The sequence below is a fragment of the Pangasianodon hypophthalmus genome, chromosome 15 (genome assembly GCF_027358585.1).
Source record: "Pangasianodon hypophthalmus isolate fPanHyp1 chromosome 15, fPanHyp1.pri, whole genome shotgun sequence".
Lineage (NCBI taxonomy): Eukaryota > Metazoa > Chordata > Actinopteri > Siluriformes > Pangasiidae > Pangasianodon > Pangasianodon hypophthalmus.
Window position 1 is genome coordinate 3,768,142 of NC_069724.1, and position 18,276 is coordinate 3,786,417.

At 37.9% G+C, this 18,276-nt stretch overlaps 3 protein-coding genes across 4 annotated transcripts; 1 reads left to right on the forward strand and 2 right to left on the reverse strand.

The window, feature by feature from the left end:
• Positions 1–2,493, forward strand: LOC113541636 (SLC35A4 upstream open reading frame protein). The gene is made up of 3 exons (XM_026938738.3): positions 1–83; positions 684–782; positions 1,488–2,493. Exons 1-3 carry the CDS (start codon positions 69–71, stop codon positions 1,680–1,682), a joined length of 309 nt encoding a protein of 102 aa, XP_026794539.1. The 5' UTR covers positions 1–68; the 3' UTR covers positions 1,683–2,493.
• Positions 2,494–3,962: 1,469 nt separating this feature from the next.
• Positions 3,963–7,641, reverse strand: cd74b (CD74 molecule, major histocompatibility complex, class II invariant chain b). Of its 2 annotated transcripts, none has more exons than XM_026938934.3 (6): positions 7,476–7,641; positions 6,553–6,719; positions 6,157–6,233; positions 5,858–5,882; positions 4,578–4,783; positions 3,963–4,370 (listed from the first exon to the last, which is right to left on the reverse strand). In XM_026938934.3, exons 1-5 carry the CDS (start codon positions 7,541–7,543, stop codon positions 4,578–4,580), a joined length of 543 nt encoding a protein of 180 aa, XP_026794735.1. In that variant the 5' UTR covers positions 7,544–7,641; the 3' UTR covers positions 3,963–4,370. The 2 variants fall into 2 exon arrangements, with proteins under 2 accessions (XP_026794735.1, XP_026794736.1); XM_026938935.3 differs by having other exon boundaries at positions 4,556–4,783.
• Positions 7,642–9,872: 2,231 nt separating this feature from the next.
• rps14 (ribosomal protein S14) lies at positions 9,873–14,520 on the reverse strand. The gene is made up of 5 exons (XM_026938933.3): positions 14,378–14,520; positions 13,210–13,360; positions 12,079–12,240; positions 11,100–11,176; positions 9,873–9,980 (listed from the first exon to the last, which is right to left on the reverse strand). Exons 2-5 carry the CDS (start codon positions 13,356–13,358, stop codon positions 9,913–9,915), a joined length of 456 nt encoding a protein of 151 aa, XP_026794734.1. The 5' UTR covers positions 13,359–13,360; positions 14,378–14,520; the 3' UTR covers positions 9,873–9,912.
• Between the last annotated feature and the right edge of the window lie 3,756 nt (positions 14,521–18,276).

Sequence of the window (18,276 nt, forward strand, 5' to 3'; positions counted from 1 at the left end):
GAATGGCAACTGAAATGCGTTTTTTTTCGCGCAGATCTGGCAACCCTGACTAGCTCGCTCGTGCGAACATGGCGGACGACAAGGTTTGTAAGTTTTTGGTTATTTGTTTATCCTGTGCAGTAATTACTATAGTCACGCTGGTGTGAGGTGTGTGGTTAGGGTGTTAGCTTTTGTGACATGTAGCCTACATTATGAAACTATTACATTCTGAAAATAATCTTTCTGAAGCTTTACAGTAGTGTGTGTGTGTGTGTGTGTGTGTGTGTTTGTGGTGGTTTCACTGCAACAAGTTGAATGTTGTATCATGAACACTAACTTTTTATCTCTTCTCAAACCTGTTGTTTAGATGTTTATTTTGATTAAACTGTTTTTGTATTTTGATGCCGTTTGGCACACCCTGGCCTGCAGTGACTCAGTGAAGACAGTCATTTTTTCCACTTTGGTTTCTGTACATGTCTGTTGCAAGCATTGTGCCTGAGCAGCATTGTGCTGATGAACTGTATTTCTGTCTTTGAATAAATCTCTAAGTGTATTAAACATGTTTTTGTCACTTTTCTGTGCTTCATACTAGCTGAAGCTGCAGCTTTTTTGTTAGAAGAGACAGCAGGTCTGGAGTGTGGAGCAGGGTTTCTGGTTGTTGGAGGGCTTTTCCCAGGTTATCTGTGTCATGTTGTGTGTTTCAGGACCCTTTCAGGCAGCTGAAGGATCTCACTTTGCTTAAAAGCCAGCTGGAGGACATTCGGCGGCAAGTGGAGAGCGAGGTGCAGGATGGAGTTCCACAGGTAAACCCACTTGCACAACCTCGGCATGACGTTATTCCCTGCCAAAGCTGTATGGTCAGTGTTCCAGATTTACCAAATGAATATGTCCATGTTGATTTATCTAAATCAAACACTAGTATATATGGTATAACTTATTTAAAGGTAAGAAGTGCTACTATGTTGAGTTCTGATACTGTGTGCAGCCATGTTGATTTGACGTCACTTGCTGAATTCGGAGGAACTCAGAGTTGAGGAGATCATGCTGAGTTCCTGAGTTGAGGGGGATTCCAAGTTGAGGGGCGTTTTGTTTGTTTTTTTCTGGTCGGGGGTCAAGCAATATGGCCCCAAACTTTTGGCCCCTGATAACAGAGCTCACAGGACGATTTTAAATTTAGAACATGGACTCTAAATCCATTTACTGGGCCTGATTAGAACTGTTTGTCAGGCTGGTCCTGGCCTGTGGGCCATATATTCAGCACCCCTGGTTTAGTCAGCTCACACCTATAAAAAAATGCTGTCTGCAATCCTTGAAATATATTCAATTCTGGATAAATTATGTTCTCATGGCAATGAACCCACACTTGGAAGCAGACAGCTTGCTTTGATCTGCAATGAATAAAAGTTATTAGCGCATATTAGTGCTGATTTAGGATCAGTACAACAAATGCATCTACACATATTGAAAAAAGCCGAACCTAACGTAACATACCTGTTGTTCTGATTCAGAGTGGGAGTGTTCTGAGCTCTCCCTTCCTCAAGGGCTTCCTGGCTGGATATGTCGTAGCGAAGCTGCGCTCGTCAGCCATCATGGGCGTGCTGGTGGGAACTTGCACAGGCATCTACGCTGCACAGAACTATAACATACCCAACATCGAGCAGACCATCAAGGGCTATTTCAACTCTTTAAGGAAAAGCAAATAGAGTCACGGACGCTGTTCGAGAAGAATCGTCAACCTCAAAAGTCTTTCCAGGAAGTACTGCATCCCACACAAGTCACACAGTTTTAGAGCAACTGGCAACTCTAAAGGATGTATGCAGACCTTTAATGAGACATTACCTGGTTGCCAGTATGAAACAAACACACACTTGAAGCTCAGGGCTGAGTTTTCCTAAAGAGATGTAACACAATAATTGTCAGTGTAGAGCACGCACTGATATATAAGACGGTGAGCTAAAGATTATGGGACCTGTCTAAAAGAGAGGTTTTTTTTTTTTTCCTCCAAGATTTTCTAACATTCCAGTCAGCCTCTGTTGAAATTTGTAGAAAACTGCAGGCTGGTTGAATTATTCACAGCATCTACTGTGTCACCAGGGTCTAATTACAGCACAGTCGGCACTGATTTGAGCCTCTCAGTGTAGCCGATGGGGTGATGACCAGGCATGTGAGTGCTGTGCACAAGCGTTACTGCCTTTCTGATGCTGGAAGCACATTTGCACATTACTCCTGCTGGTTTGATATGTTGTATTTAATGAGGGATAATGAAACAATGTTTTGTATACCAAAAATGTCATCAGGGTTCGAACCAGTTGACTGCCATGCAGTTGCTTTAAAATTGCTGATAAACGTATAAATGTTCATCCAGTGCTAAAATAGTGTTATGATTCTAAGTGCCATTGTCTTTCATCTCTTATTTCCAGACCAAACGTGAGAACTCATTTTTAATGTTCTGCCCAGTTGTAAAGGTATTGTTCTGTATGCCACCTTGTTTTAAAAAGCTTTTCTAGCATGTCATTTCTGTTACATCGTCTTTTGTCATATGACTTTATTCATACGTATAAATACTTTTAGTGGTAAGATTTTTTCAGGTTGCTTCTTGAATTGTTTACTTTATGCCCATTTCTTTAGTAAAAGTGTGTTACTGGCTGGTTGTTACACCTCACTTCTTAAAATCTGTATCAAGTTAGATTTGAAAAATAAATCAAATGCTCCAAAAAGTATGATAATCAGAACCTGTGGGAATTCAGTGGGATAAATTAAAAATGAATGCCTGAAGGTAGTAATATCTGGGATGTCTGATGTGTCGTCACTGACGACCAGCTAAAAATGAGGCATTTCTGCGCGTTCTTCATCTACACCTACTTTATATATAATTGAATAAAAATCAATCAAGATCTATATTATAGTGGATATTTTGCCTAGCCACTAGGCATCACACTCACCTTGTTATGCATCATTTCAGTGCAGAAAAAAAGCTTAAGCACATTATGTCCTGATGGTGCTGTTTGGCTCACAGCAGTTCTGGGAGGGGTCGCACATTTTGCTTAGGGCAGACAGATCGCATATGCACTGAGGTTCAACTTGTTTCCAAGACAAAGACAAAGAAGATAAATCCATTTCCAATTCCTGACTTTATTATTTTTTTAAAAACTTTTCAGGCTGGTTTCAGGCTTTTTGTAATGTAGTTGGAGTGGAGATTTTGCTGAGACCTGGCAACCCTGCACACCAGAAAGCTAATGTGTGATTTGTTACAGTCGAATACACAGCTTTTGTTTTGTTATATGCAGCTAAGCATCTGAACGGAATTGCCAGTTCCTCCTGAAAGTTCTCCTTGTTCTGTTTCCCCTTTTCTTCGTGCACGCTAAAGGCTGAGCTGGCACACTAAGGAAGATCAAATTATTGACATATTTATTTTCTTTCTATAATCTGAGACTCAATCAGGCAGTTAAGGCTCTAGTGTGTATGAGTTTAAACACTGAGCTGTAACATCCTACAGTCTGATCTCCAGCAATACAGTGATCTGCAATGCCAGCACTGAAACAGATACACTGTGACGAAGCTTTAGTTTCTGCCTCAGCTTCAGAGGTGCACTTATCATATAATCTACTGAAGCCATCAATCATCAGATACACATTAACTTCTAGTGTCAACTTCAGACGGAAATATTCTTAATTTAATGATGGCTAAGGAACAACTTAGTATTTTGCAAAGACATATGTCTGCAAATCTGTTCAGCTCTAATGGTGGTTAAATATAAATTAAAAATACTAAATACATAAAAAATGATTCATGATTCACATCACTAGATATGGTGGTGTTTCCTCTTAATATTTTCTATACAGGAATAATGTCGAAAATATAATTTAATGGAATTCCAGTGCAGTATAATTCAGCATAAAGTGGAGAGAGACTTAAAAATATCAAATTCACACTTGTCTCATCAATCCTCTGCTGGTTCTGTACACAATAAAAACTCACACACGTTTTGTTAGTACAAATTTATTTTCACCAATTTTAGTTTTCCAAATTCATTACATTACATTCTCATTAATTTCCTGCATTACTCATTGTCTTATCACACAGTACAGTTTAATAATGAAAAGGATAGTGAGTATATTCTGTTAAAATAGGATATGAAAAGTAAGAATAGCTTCTCGGAACATGCCCAAACTAACCTAGACAGTGCATTATGCTTACCATTGTATTATGATGCTTATGAAGCTTTTATGAAGCTATTTTAACCAGCTATCCCACAAATGCGTAATGCTCTTAATGTTTGCTCATATTATTTAAACATTCATTATACTTTAATTTCTGAAAAGCAGAAAAAGCAAATGGAAAAGGGTCTTCACGTGGATGTGGATTCATCCCTCAGTTCTTACTGGCAGATTCTGAAAAAAAGTGGAAAGGCACTTGTGAAATATTCCACTTAATTAATGTAACATATTAAACAGGAGATGCTAGCAACTGTTGTTCTTGTTGTTATGTTACAAAGAATACTATTATTTCTAGAAGATCTGTGACTGTACGGCTTCCACACAGAGCTTCCCAAAAAGATTAAAAGCATTAACGTTACCTGATGTTTTCTTCTGTATTACCTAAATCATAGTGGCAGTGCAGTTAGCACGGCCCTCCACCTTGGAGTCAGGCACTGCAGCTCCGTTCTTGTCCACACACCAGCAGTGAGACTCCAGCCAGCACTGCTCAGGCTCATAGGCACCGTGCTCATCACACTTGGGCTTGAACGATGGCAGAGAGACTGGGATCAAACCTTCAGCCTCCTGCTGGCACTTAGTCAGAGGTGCTGAGGAAAAAAACCAAAAATCTCATTTTAACCTTCAGAGTTCAACCTAAAGACCCAACTACAAGATGATGAGATTTCATATTTTAATCCTTCATGATAATTTATTATTTTTACATGGCAAAGGTTAAGAATAGGAAGGAGGAATATATCGATATAGACTTTGGTCAGAACAGCACACTTCACACATTAGTTCAGGGGGAAAAAAAATTCTTTGAAATACGCTTTTACTTGGCCAGTGCTCTAATGTAAACTGAAAATAGTCATGACCATATTATCTGGGACCAACAGAGGGTTGGTGTGGGTTTCTCTCTTTTCTTTTCCTTTAAAAATTGTCCTTATTATTTATTCATCATTCCCTGGATTATTATTTTGTTATTGTCTGAAATTATTTAGCACTATTTAGTTTCACCTCGTTTATTGTTTAAAAAGCAGAACATCCATGTCTGTTTAATATTTGCATATTCTTGTCGCACAAGTCCAAAAAAACCCACAAATAAATAAATAAATAAATAATAAAGAAGGAAACTTTTAGTAATGAGACAAGTGGTGAATATTTATCAAAAATAATTATTCGTAAATTAACCGTTTTTAACAAAGCATTTAGTAAACATAAAATCTCATTTTTGATTGATTGTTTTTTTAGTAAACAATTCACTTTACCATTTTGGTCAAACTTTTTTTGATGAAATAATGAGATTTTATGTGAGCAGTATCTAAAAAATATTTATAAAAATACGGAATATGACGAAAATAAGTCTCTTTAATTTCAAACCTAACAGTTTATATTCCAAAGGGAAAGACATCAAATAAATAAACGACGTTTAAAAATATCAAAGTTGATAATAAAATCACTATTTTGTGAGAGAATATACATAATTATGTAATCTGAGGACAGATTACTTCCTTATACCTGAACAATACTGGTCACATGACATGACTGTCTAAGGGACACCCATGAAAATTGATGATTATTATTGTTGCGTCATTTATAAATGACAAGGAGATGAACATCGAGTTAAACATAATATGAATGAGCAGAAGAATGAAAGTGAATGTAGGAACAGTCTGACCTACCTTTAGGAGCGGGAGTGGACTCCACCTGGAAAATACATCAGAATATCAAATCAAAGCTACTAAAATATAAAATATGAATGTTTCCCTCTTCCTAAACAGAACCATGACTTAAACCCACATTTATAATCCTCCCACACAGGGAATGAAATAAAGGCTTCTACTGTCTACATAATGGACTACATATAAGACAGGGAGCTGCTTGGGATTCAGCCTGTTTTCTCAGCAGAGTGTGGAGTGAATTTTAGTTCAATCCTGCCACATGGTGGCCAAATTTTCTTACTTCTTACTTTCTTCTTTACCTTCTTATCTGAGAAATCAGAAACCAGGAGAGGGAAGGAGCTCATGGGTACAGCCATCTTCATTGGAGTGCGATTAGCTGAATAGAGAAGAGGAAGTGAAAGGATTAATATTTTCTGATGTGTTTAAACAGACATACTTGTCTTAGGCTTTTTTTTAAAGTTTACCTATAATAATTTTTAATCTAAAAGTGCATTTGTAAGACATATCGAATACCGAAATGCATTAAAGTATTAAAGGGGCAATAAATAACATTTGATCCATTCACTGAATGAACCAAAAAGAAGGAGTTATATGGAGAAGGTTGCGTATCAATCCTTTAACGCCACATTCAGTTAACTGAACACTAGAAAAACCTCGTCTCGGCATGCAGTGTGTGTCTCACATGGCCGACTCACCCCTGGCCTTGATGGTCATCTCCTGCAGACGGTCCGAGCGTCTCTCCAGCAGGCTGAGCTTCTCGCTCTGCTTGTACACAGAGTAGGCAGTGAAGGCCTGACCTGCGATCAGCAAAGCGACCAACACCGTCAGTCCTGCCACCTTCAGCGCCTTCTTGTTGGAGCCCCTGAAACAGGAAATGAGAAGAATTAGGATCTCAGCCTCACTTCTGTACTGAATTGTGAAAGTGAATACAGCATAAATAAACCAATTCTGAATATGCCGGAAATCTTTTTTTCCACTTCAGCCATGTTGTTCCACCAGGTCTCGGTGTCTCTACCTGCGTAGTCATGTCATATTTGGAAAACATTTCATAATTTATAGATAATGTTTCCAGTGTTTCCAAGGCCATGTCTCGGACTCCTTCTCACTGTACATTAGTGTTTTCTTCTACCACCATTTGTGTTAGAGGCCTAAAGATCTGATGAAAAATTAACTTTTTTTTTGTGTCCGAGACAGGAAGCTGAAATGACATGCAACTAATAAATTTAATGGTTATTATATGTTTAAATTTATGCTAGTAAGACTAAAGAATGCTATATACATTTTTATCTTGTATTTTATTTTTCTTAGCTGTTGTTTAGGTCTTCAAATTTGAAGGCAACCTAGGAATAGCTGGAGATAAGTAACAGACAACTATAGATTGATAGATTATAAATATTTGTATAATCATGTGTTTTGAATTTTAATAATTTCAACTAAAACAAGTAAGTAACAAATTTATTTGAGCATTCTGAAATTGCTGTGTTCAAATTAATAGAATAGAAGAAACAAAAAAATGGATGTTTCAGCATTATTCATGGTTAAGTCAATAATAACAAACAATTAAACAGATAAATCTTTATAAATATAAATACAGGAATATAGAAATTAAGTTTCTCACCCTCTTGAACCTCTCCCACTGAGGACAGGTTGGTCATTTGGAGGAGAAACTAGCTGTTCCTGAGACATTTTGGAAAAAAGTTGAACTCACTTCGCAGTAACCCTCGACAGCCTGAGAGACACTTTGCAGGTCTGCGCAGAAATTATAGAACTGAAGCAGAACTGATCAACACAAAAGAGGAAAAGTCCCAAACCAGAAGAAATGAATATTCATGAGCGATTCGTTTTTTTTTTCTGATTGGCTGTGCGGGTCATACGTCATCAGTTGCTAGGAGCAGTCAGGATTCAATCAGCACCGCTTTCCTCCGGCTAATCACTGGTGTTTCTACACTTCCACTAGTGTTCCTAACGCAAATGTGGGCTATGAGAGTGAAATAAAACAACTTCTAACGTAAAGTGGCTGTAAATGTGACTTAAATTGAGGCATGTGTAATAGTTTACCTCTGATATAGAAATTAACCTATAAAAAAGACAAACTTTTTACTAGCTAGTAAGCTAGCTCATGTGGTAGACTGGAAGCCTGAGGAATTTCACCACAGGCCTGAGTGAACAGAATTTAATAAATAGAGTAACAAAATAGAATTAAAAGTCTGTTTAAGGCTCATGTTTCCAGCCCTGGTCCTGAAGAACCCCTTGTCCTTTTTTCCCTGCTCTAACAAACACACTTCAACTGTTAAACTGTTGGCTGACGAGTTAAATGAGAGTGCAGGAGAGGGGGTAGTCCAGGAGCAGGCCTGGGAACCTGCACTCTTAGAAAGAACAGGGGTACTAAAGAGTACTTTTCTCTGATTTTGGGGTAGTGCCCTCAAATGTACATCTTTTGTCACTTTGTCAGTTTATCTTTTAGCTAGAAAGGTACATGTAGTGTAGCTCTTAAAACTAATTATGGACCTCTGATGTAGCTTAAAAGTACACATTTATACACACAGGAAACATACCCTATATGGCCAAAAGTTTGTGGAGACCTGACCATCACAGCCATATGTGGTTCTTCCCTAAAACTGTTGCCACAGTTGGACGCACACAACTGTATCGAATGTCTGTCTTTGCTGTAGCGTTACAATTTCCTTTCACTGGAACTAAGAGGCCCAAACTTGTTCCAGCATGACAACGCCCCTGTGCACAAAGCGAGCTCCATGAAGACATGGTGTGTTAAGGTTGGAGTGGAAGAACTCTTGAGCCCTGACCTCGACCCCAATGAACACCTTCATGATGAACTGGAACGCCGATTGAACCCCAGACCTCCTCACCCGACATCAGTGCCTGATCTCTCTAATGCTCTTGTAGCTGAATGAACACAAATCCCCACAGCCACGCTCCAAAATTTAGTGGAAAGCCTTCCCAGAAGAGTGGAGCTTATTATAAGAGCAAAGGTTCAACAAGTACATATGGATGTGATGGTCAGGTGTCCACAAACTTTTGGCCATATAGTGTACATACTAAAGGTACAAAAGATACACACAAGGAATGGTACAGTCTTGTACTTTTTTTCCCTGAGATTATATGGTTTAAACCAATCAGTTTCTTCTCTGCACACTAAATCTCATGGGCTGAAAGGTGTCAATGCAACTTTTTTGAAACGAAAGCAAAACACTGATTTTATTATTGTAACTTATAAAAACTCTGCAGTGTTTCGATTTAGAGCATTTATTTGACTATTCAACTCATTTTTCTCTTATTTACCCATAGTCATGTAGAGTTCAGACACAATGTTTTATTTACATTGAATCTCACATTTAACCAGGAAATAGTTTATGTAATGATGTTTTGGCACTCCCCAGGTGCTAAACCATTCAAGTCAATGTGAAACCAACATACAGTCAAACCAGTTAGGCAAAGGCACCAGTTTTACAAACAGCATTTGCTAGAAATTGCTCTCAAACCACATATACATTAACATGAGCCGTGTCAAGACCAAAAGCTAATTTATTCCATTACGCTGGTCTGAGAAATGATGAAGTGGCAACAGGGTTAGAGGAAGTAAAAGTCTCAAACAAGCACAGCGGTGGCTCATCAATCCCTGTTCCGTATGGTTTTCCTGTAATGCCTATCTCAGGCCAAGAAACACTTTACTTACTATGTGAAAACTGTGTATGAGCAGTGAAAATACATTTAACACAGAAACATCGGTACTTATGTTCCTACATTTAATACGAATGGAGAAGTAATTCAAGACGTAATTCATTAAACCAAATACAATAAATGTTATTCAATTAAGTTCTGTTTATACTAAATAAACTTGTCTTCTTATTTGGATAATGTATGCAGTCCATGTAAATTTCACTTTAATATTTGTATAATGGTAAAAAGGCCAAATAATCATAGATCAAGTGTGGCACTGGGAATGAGGATCCCTTTTTATCTGAATGCTTGAACACAAGACACATGAGTCAAAAAGGAATATTTGACTTTTTATTCTGAAAAAAATCCATAACAGTTTACAGACGACGCCCACGGCGACCTCCCTTTCTGCGGGTGCTGTCTGATGGAATTGGGGTGACGTCCTCTGGAAGAAGGAAAGAAAAGAGGAAAAAAAAAAAAAGAACAATAATCAAGATTTGTTCCTTGGTTAACAAGACAAACACCCCTCCCCACACTCAAAACAGAAAATTATTTGGACTACAGCCCAATCCATTGGCTATAACCTTTACCAATATGTTTGAACATACAAAGTGTGTAGAAATTCCACAGTTTGACACCTAGTGTGTGTCCATCATACCAACACTGCGATGAAATTTATGTCAGTGGCCTTCCTCGAGCAAATTACTCAGGATTGTACAGTTTTTTTTAAATACCTCTGGCTGCAGAACAAAATGTCCATCGAGTGGAGTCGGACCTGATCCAATTCCTCCTACCTAGGTGGAGTCGAGCCAAAAGACCAGGGGATGGACTGTCTTTCAGGCTGGATAAGTGTGTTTAATGGATCAGGTCCAGCTCCACCCCCTTGGTTCTGCAGCAATGACTCTATGAAAATGTTCCCTTGTCTTCATGTACAGTGTATAAAAATAATTACCACCAGCTTTGTACACTCTCTATGAAAGATCTAAACAGTCTTTAGCAGAACAGAGTGTTAGTACAATGCAGACATCACAAATCTTTCTTATAAACTATTAGCTACAGGCAGTTATAGAACTAGTTTGTTCATCCAGCATTTTAAAAATATCCACACTAAAAGGGCATAGTGTTATTTACTTCATTTGAATTCATTGTTCAATTGTCATAGTTTCACTTAGGGATGAAGGCAAAAGGAACCAAAATATTTCTGCTTTGGAGTCAATCAGCAAAAATCGCTGGAGCAAAGTAGAAGCTTGTCTGAAAATAAGGTTGACATTAGCAGAGTAGGGATGATTTTTGCAATTTTTAAATGTTAAAAATCATTGGATTGTCCTTCATACATGGCACTATAGCTTTGATAGAGTCTCAAACTAAGCAAAATTAAATATCATTAAAGCTACACATCATCAAAACATCAAAGTAGCTTCATTTTTGCCATCTTCATCCTTACAGTCCCATTTTCATCTGTGTAGATTAGCAGGCCATAAAAGTTTGGGATTAATCTAGACATGTCCTTTAAAATCTTTACTTCTTCACTGTGTGCGCGTTTGCGAGACAGACTTCCACCTACCGATGCGGCCGATCTTCATGCCGGAACGAGCCAGAGCCCTGAGAGCAGACTGAGCACCTGGTCCTGGAGTCTTGGTTCTGAATAAAAGATGTTTTAAAAAATTAGATTCAGAGCCAAACATAAGGCCACACGGACTATTAAACACAAAAATATCTCCAAGTACCTGCAGGTTTTTACAAGGAAGGAAGCTTAAAAACATAACTATAATATATAATAACCAACGGGCCAACTGTGCAACTTTACAGCTGGTGTGCCAAACTCATTTTAAATGAAAGGACACGTTACACTCAGGCTAATGTCAAATTATGGTTTGTCTTGAAAAAGTATTCACTCCTCTTGCGATTTTCTACATTTAGTAGCATTACAACCTGGAACCACATTGGACAAGAAAATAGTCCATAATGCAGAGGTCAGAGAAAATCAAAATAGTTTTCAAAATAATTTACAAAAAAAAAAAAAAAAAGATAAGTTGTGACTGCATAAGTATGAAAACCTTAAATTTGTCCTTTCGGAAAAAGACAGTTACAGTGCATTTATTGGTGTATTTCGCCCCCTAGTGGAACAACAGAGAATCTTTTTCGATTATTACAATTCAATTACAATCGTTTTTAGTTGAAAATGCCATTTCTAAATTACCTTTATCAGGCTGATGGACCTCATGTTTGACATCTCTGCCTTAAAGCAGCTTACAAACACCACTTACCTGGTGATTTGTGGGAATTTTTTTTTGCTGTTGTACAACTTTATTGGTTTATTTTGCACAAATGCACACAACACTGTTCAAGATGCTCACAGCATGTTAGATCTTTGCTGAGATCTATATTGTGGTGCTTCAGGGCCAATGTTCAGGTCTATAAACGGCCAATATAACACACAGCTCTAACATGAACATGTGTACTAAACAGGTGACGAATGGTCACTTGCACATGCACAAAAAATCCCTCTCCTCGACGTAAATATCTGAGTCGAGGTTCCTCACCTGTTCCCGCCTGTGGCCCTCAGTTTGATGTGCAGGGCGGTGATGCCCAGCTCCTTGCACCTCTGAGCCACGTCCTGAGCAGCCAACATGGCAGCGTAGGGAGAGGACTCGTCTCTGTCGGCCTTCACCTTCATTCCACCAGTCACACGGCAGATCGTTTCTCTGCGAACAAGACAAGAGCGCGTTCAGTTTGCTGAGATCTTATACACACCACAATACTGCTGTGATAAACTACAGTATTTCATCATCGAACGACTCCATAGTTACTTAGAGCAACACACACAGAGATGTTCTACATGCGCTTTAATTTGTCCACTAAACATAGATGTTAAATTATTTTCTAGAATCAAACTAAGGTTCTTGTCTCCTCTTTGGTCCAGATATACCGCTCTGTGGTTCTGGCTTGTTTTGCTGCCTTGTTGTAAGAGAGGAAAAAGATTAAAACCCTGTCGATAACGTGTGTTGTACTATAAATACTGCAATTATGTATTTAAAAAAAGAGCCAAAATTTATACATAACTGCACATTTTTCAGTCCAAAAAGTCTGACTCTCTTGCTACAGGATGTAGCTGACTATCCCAAGGTTCACATCAATGTTTAATTTCCACGTTAGCTTACGCTGTAAACATGACCAGACTGTATTTTTCCCCCCAACACCGCTGTTATTTATCTCTGAACCACAATCTGTATACTGTTCCACAACAGACTGTATCCTATATTCTACAAATCGGTGTAGGATTATGTAAAATATGCCAATAAAACATTCGACTGCATCTACTGCAGCACCCGTGAGAAAGTGCAAACTAAGGATTCACTTGGACACGGACGATGTACTAGAATCTTGAATTTAGCAACAGCAAATGTGTGAAGATGTTAATGTGCATTAAATCCCTCAGACAGAAACCTGCCTAGTGGCGAACGTGTCATACATTTAAACCAGGTTTATGCGCTGCTCTGCCTAAAAATGCCTGGCGTTTCATGTGAACGCAATTCTTCAACACCTTCATCAACTCATCCAAAGGCTGACTGCTGTCCAGGAAGACCACAGCACCAGATATTTACGAGTCCTCCTCTCTTTCGCTATCAATTCTGCCATCGGGAATGAGTGCGACTCGGTAATCGGTGACTTACTTGCCGGAGAGATCAGTGACGTGCACGAAGGTGTCGTTGAAGGATGCAAAGATGTGGCAGACTCCAAAGACATTCTCGCCTTCAGCAACCTGCGGTCCCAGGCTGATCACCTGCTCTTCCTTCTTTTCTTTACCCTTGCGTGGTGCCATTGCTGGAAATAAAAAAAACACAGTCTTACAAACCAGTCTAATCAAGATACTAATCCAGGGGTGTCCAATCTTATCCGGAAAGGGCCGGTGTGGGTGCAGGTTTTCATCCCAACCAAGCAGACTACTGAAAGCCAGGATCACCTGATTAAACAGGTGAAAAGAAGAGTGACTCCTGCTTGACTGGACTGAAAACCTGCACTCACATCAGCCCTTTGTGGATAAGATCGGACACTGCTGGTCTAATCAGGTTCATGCTCATACATGTCTTATTATTAACATTAACATCCAACACATTCAATGTGTTACTGATGATCCATAATTCATGTTGTAACATATGAAGTAAGATTTGTGCATCACATCCCAAACACAAACATGTTACACACACAAATCTAGTGTCTAATCAATCTAATGCATTGGATCACATCCTAAATACTGTGGCCTTTTAATACACCATCTATAACCAGTGTTATAGCATTTAAACGAAAAATACTGCTCTAGACACACACAAGTTAGCTAGCATTCACACAAGAGACCACAGTGTGTCTTTATTTAACTTCATACTTGGAAAATTCCTCTTTTATAAAGTCTAATTCAAAGTTTTCAGCTTTAAACCCACATTATTAAAGCACACTCTGTAGGCAGCTTGAATTACTGCAGAGTTAAAAGCACTAACATTAACACAGCTACACGTCTAACACACAACTAGCACTGAAATTAATGACTAAATAAAAGAATACAACACTTTTAAACTCATCATTTCACCTTGTGTTAAGCTTTTCTTTTAACCAGAGTGAAGTGGGAGAGCTGAGAGCCACACTGTCCGGCCCTGAGCCGCTAAACCCCGCTTAGCTCCACACCAACAATCTGTCTAAACTACCCGCAAAAAAACTCGCTCTTTTTAAACAATACACCACGACGATGGTTTATTTTAACCTAAGCAACAAATTCACACAGCAATTTTACACATATTTGCTAAAATAAACAAGGATTCGTGAAGATTTCAAATCTGGATTCTATACCTCGGTATGTCTTCGATCGAGGCCGAAACAGGAAAGGAAGGAGGAAGCACTTCCGGGTTGAAAGATCAAGCTGGAAACACGGAAGTGATTGAAAGACACGATGAGTGTATAGAATAAAAGTCTAATCAAAATGGCGGCTACGTTTGTATTGTTCATTGAAAACTGGGAAGTAAAATTATTTGGTTGCTAGTCATGTAACAGTACGAAACATACTGTTTTTCCTTATAAATCTGATTCTATTCTTAATTTTTTAAAAAATGCAAATTTACAAACAACATACTCAATTTTATGAAAGACATGGAATTTTACATTGATGTAATATCAGCTACAACCAAAAAAGCAGTCTAATATAGACATAAATGTCTACTACAGTTTTAGATTATTATTATTATTATTATTATTATTATTATTATTATAGCTATTAAATTTCAGTATATTTACATTCAGAATCTGGTGAATGGTGTATGAAGTACAGCACTTCTTATATGTGGTCCTCCCATGTTTCAGGGACCAAACGTAATTGGACAAATGAACATAATCATAAATGAAACTGTCATTTTTAATACTTGGTTGCAAATTTACTTTAGTTGAGGACTCTTTCATACTTTCCATGCTGAGTGGTTTTCAGCTCTTTTGAAATCTCTCCTTCTCACTGCTAACGTTGTGCTTTTAGTCTGAAGCTATGACTAAATATCATCCAGTAATTTTGCAGATTTGCACATTTGCAGGTGTAGTCAGAGAAACAAAGTCTGCTGACTTTTAGCTAACTGTGTTAAGACAGTCTGCTGCCACTGTCGGGTGAAAGGAAAGATTGCAACGTGTTGGCCTGCGGGTCACCCGTCATACACTTCTAATAGAGAAGCCACAGGCCAGTTAACATCTGTCCACGGGCTGCATTTGGCCCTGGAGCCAGACTTTGGACACCCCTGGCTTAGGAAGATGTGTTATTAAAAAAATATATGCTCCTCCAAATAAACAATATTGGGCTATTTCATTTAAAATTGTTCTTTTAATTTATCCAGCAAACAAGGTCATGCTAAGATTTAAGGTTGATCCAATTTTGTGTACATTCAGATTTAAGATCATTGCAGATTTCTGAGATACCTAGGGTGCTCATGGTCTATTAGAGAAATTATTCTCAGATTTGTCAAGACACCATTTGAAGAATATTCCTCAGCAATCAAGTCAAACAATGTCAATGAGACGTGTTCCTGGCTGGAGTAGAGCAGTTCCTGCTGAAAACCCTGCAGCAGCTCGACCTCCGTTCTTTATCTAACTCAACCATTTACAACTTAATCTCCTTAACAGAATAAAGCTTTGACTCTGTGACGTTGTTTCTTCTCAGTTAATACTTAAGATTTTAACATGCTAGAATTAATAAATTTACAATTTCAAGTTTCTCTTTAAATTTTAATTAAAATGACAATAATCCAGACTCAGACCACTTAATAATATTTGCAATATTGTTTGCAGTGTTTATTTCTTCTTCTTCTTCTTCTTCTTCTTGTAGAACATCTTCAGGATTTCCTGAAAGAGAAATGCTGAGTGGTTTTAGTCTACACAAAATGTGCTAAAACGTAGTCATTCACACATGGCTTACACTTTACTTGCCGTTGAGCTTCTCCATCGCCAAATCCGCTGCCTCTGCAGACTCAAAGTGGACATAGCTGTACCCTTTTAACCCCTTCTCATAACCTACAACCTTCAGGAGAGAAACGTCATGTCAACACACACAATTTATATCAAACAGAGCTAATACAGGATGCGAATCATGCTATACAGATGCTATTCAGTTCCAGACGCCTGAACCTTGCATGACAGAACCTTCCCAAAGAGCGAGAAGGTGTCAGAAAGGGCCATGATGAACAGGTTTCCGATGCTGGTGTTCCTCAGGGATCAATCCCTCTGAGACCACATGACGCGCATGGGCTGTCCCATAAGGAGCTCAAAATTTAGCATTTCCAATGCTCGCTCAGCTGAGGGAACAAAATTAATTACAGCTCATTAATCTCAATAAAAAAACACTAGGTGTCTCTTAGAGTCAGACTGAGAATTATTGGCACCCTTGGTACAGATGGTAAGAAGGTTATGAAAACATACCTTAGAGGTTAATTAACTGAATCACACCTTTAATTGAAGTATTTACTCTAAGAAAATAAATAACTCTTATATTAATAAGTATATTTATTATATTATATTAATAAATAACTCTTATAATAACTCTTATAAAATATATTTTTCAACCAAACAGCATGTCATTTAAGGCACATACCTTGACCTTAGCCATGTGATAAAACAGTAAAATAATACATATTAGACATGTAGCCTTAAGTAGGCTATAAACTGGTATAAAATGTAGAAATAGTGTATGGAACAGTGTTCTCCAGTGTTCTGTGTGGTTCGTGTTACTGCTGAAAGTTGATGTAAGTGTAGCTGAGTGAGGAGATGGTCTTCCTGTCCCTGCAGAGCCCGATGGAGTGACTGTGGCCTGCAGGGCTGAATTTCTCAGCGAGCATGGGACCCATCACATCGGGGTGCAGATCACTCACATACAGTGAGGCCATAACGAAATTTATATTCATTTTACCTAAAAATAAATAAATCAAACTCTCAGTGGTAGAGAAAAGCTGCTTATGGCTGCTTATGGCTGTTAATCACTGTGTCGCTGGTTATCGATGGTCCGAAGAGATTTCTCTGTTGCAGGTACAGATATTGGGACAGAATAATAACAATATATAACAGCGCAATAATAACAGCTCATTCGTGTGTGTCACTGTTGCGTCACCACATTGTGAATTCTGTCCACATTTTCTAACCGAACCTGTAAACATGGTGCTGGGGAATGTGACCAGCTGGGCACATGAGTGCCAAGGAACTTAAACACAACACTCTCCAGAATATTAATTTAACTCGAAGTAGCTTAGAAGATCATTATAGAAAAACTGCATTGAATATATGTTTGTATACAAAACAGGCCCAGCTGCAATTAATCTCACTTAAAATGCGTTCAGTGATTATACATTCTGTGCATATAAAGTGTTTTGACTGTTTGTGACCTTGCATGTTAATTGGCTGCATGGCAAATTTATTCATTAGTTAGATAGCCAGTTAACATCTGTCCACGGGCCACTTTTGGTCCTGGGGCTGGACTTGACGTTTGTACTTGAACTGTAAGTTTATGCCCCCTAATCAATCAATCAGTCAGCCAGTCCATCCATCCATCCATCCATCCTGCTTAGAATTAATATTAATTAATTAAAATTAATTTTGACTCATGGTATGTATCACTCAGATCTGTACTTTTTGCTTAAATGCAATTAAAAAAAAGAAGTAAAATAGAATAAAGAAAATGCCTCTAAACCTCTGGTACTTTCCTTCACACTTGAATAGTGTAACAACCTGTTTTAATTTCCCAGATAAAGTGGAATGATGTATGCTTTTTTAAATTATGTTTTTAAAATGTAGGTCTTTTTTTTTTCATGGAAACCTTATCATTAATGAACAATGAAAAATTATGTTTAATATATTCAGACATTATTGCAAATCATATATTATTTAGAGAATTAAACAAATATTTTCTCCATATTTTTCTCATTATCTTTAGTAAATTACTGTTGTTGCAACACACTCCAAAATATCCCCAAATGAAAAAAAATAAAATAAACATTTTGAAGCTTTAAGTCATTTTAAATGATAAAAGAATACGTTTATGAATGTTTCTCATGAAAAATATTATAACATAAGCAGAGAAATTTGCAGTGAAATTTGATCACATGAACTTTTAAAGTCAGGGTTAGTCTGCAGAGCTGTGGTTCTCAAAGTAGGGTCCATGGACATCCTGGACTTTTTGAATGTTGGATATCATAATCTATTACTATAAGTCATTATAATTATAAGCT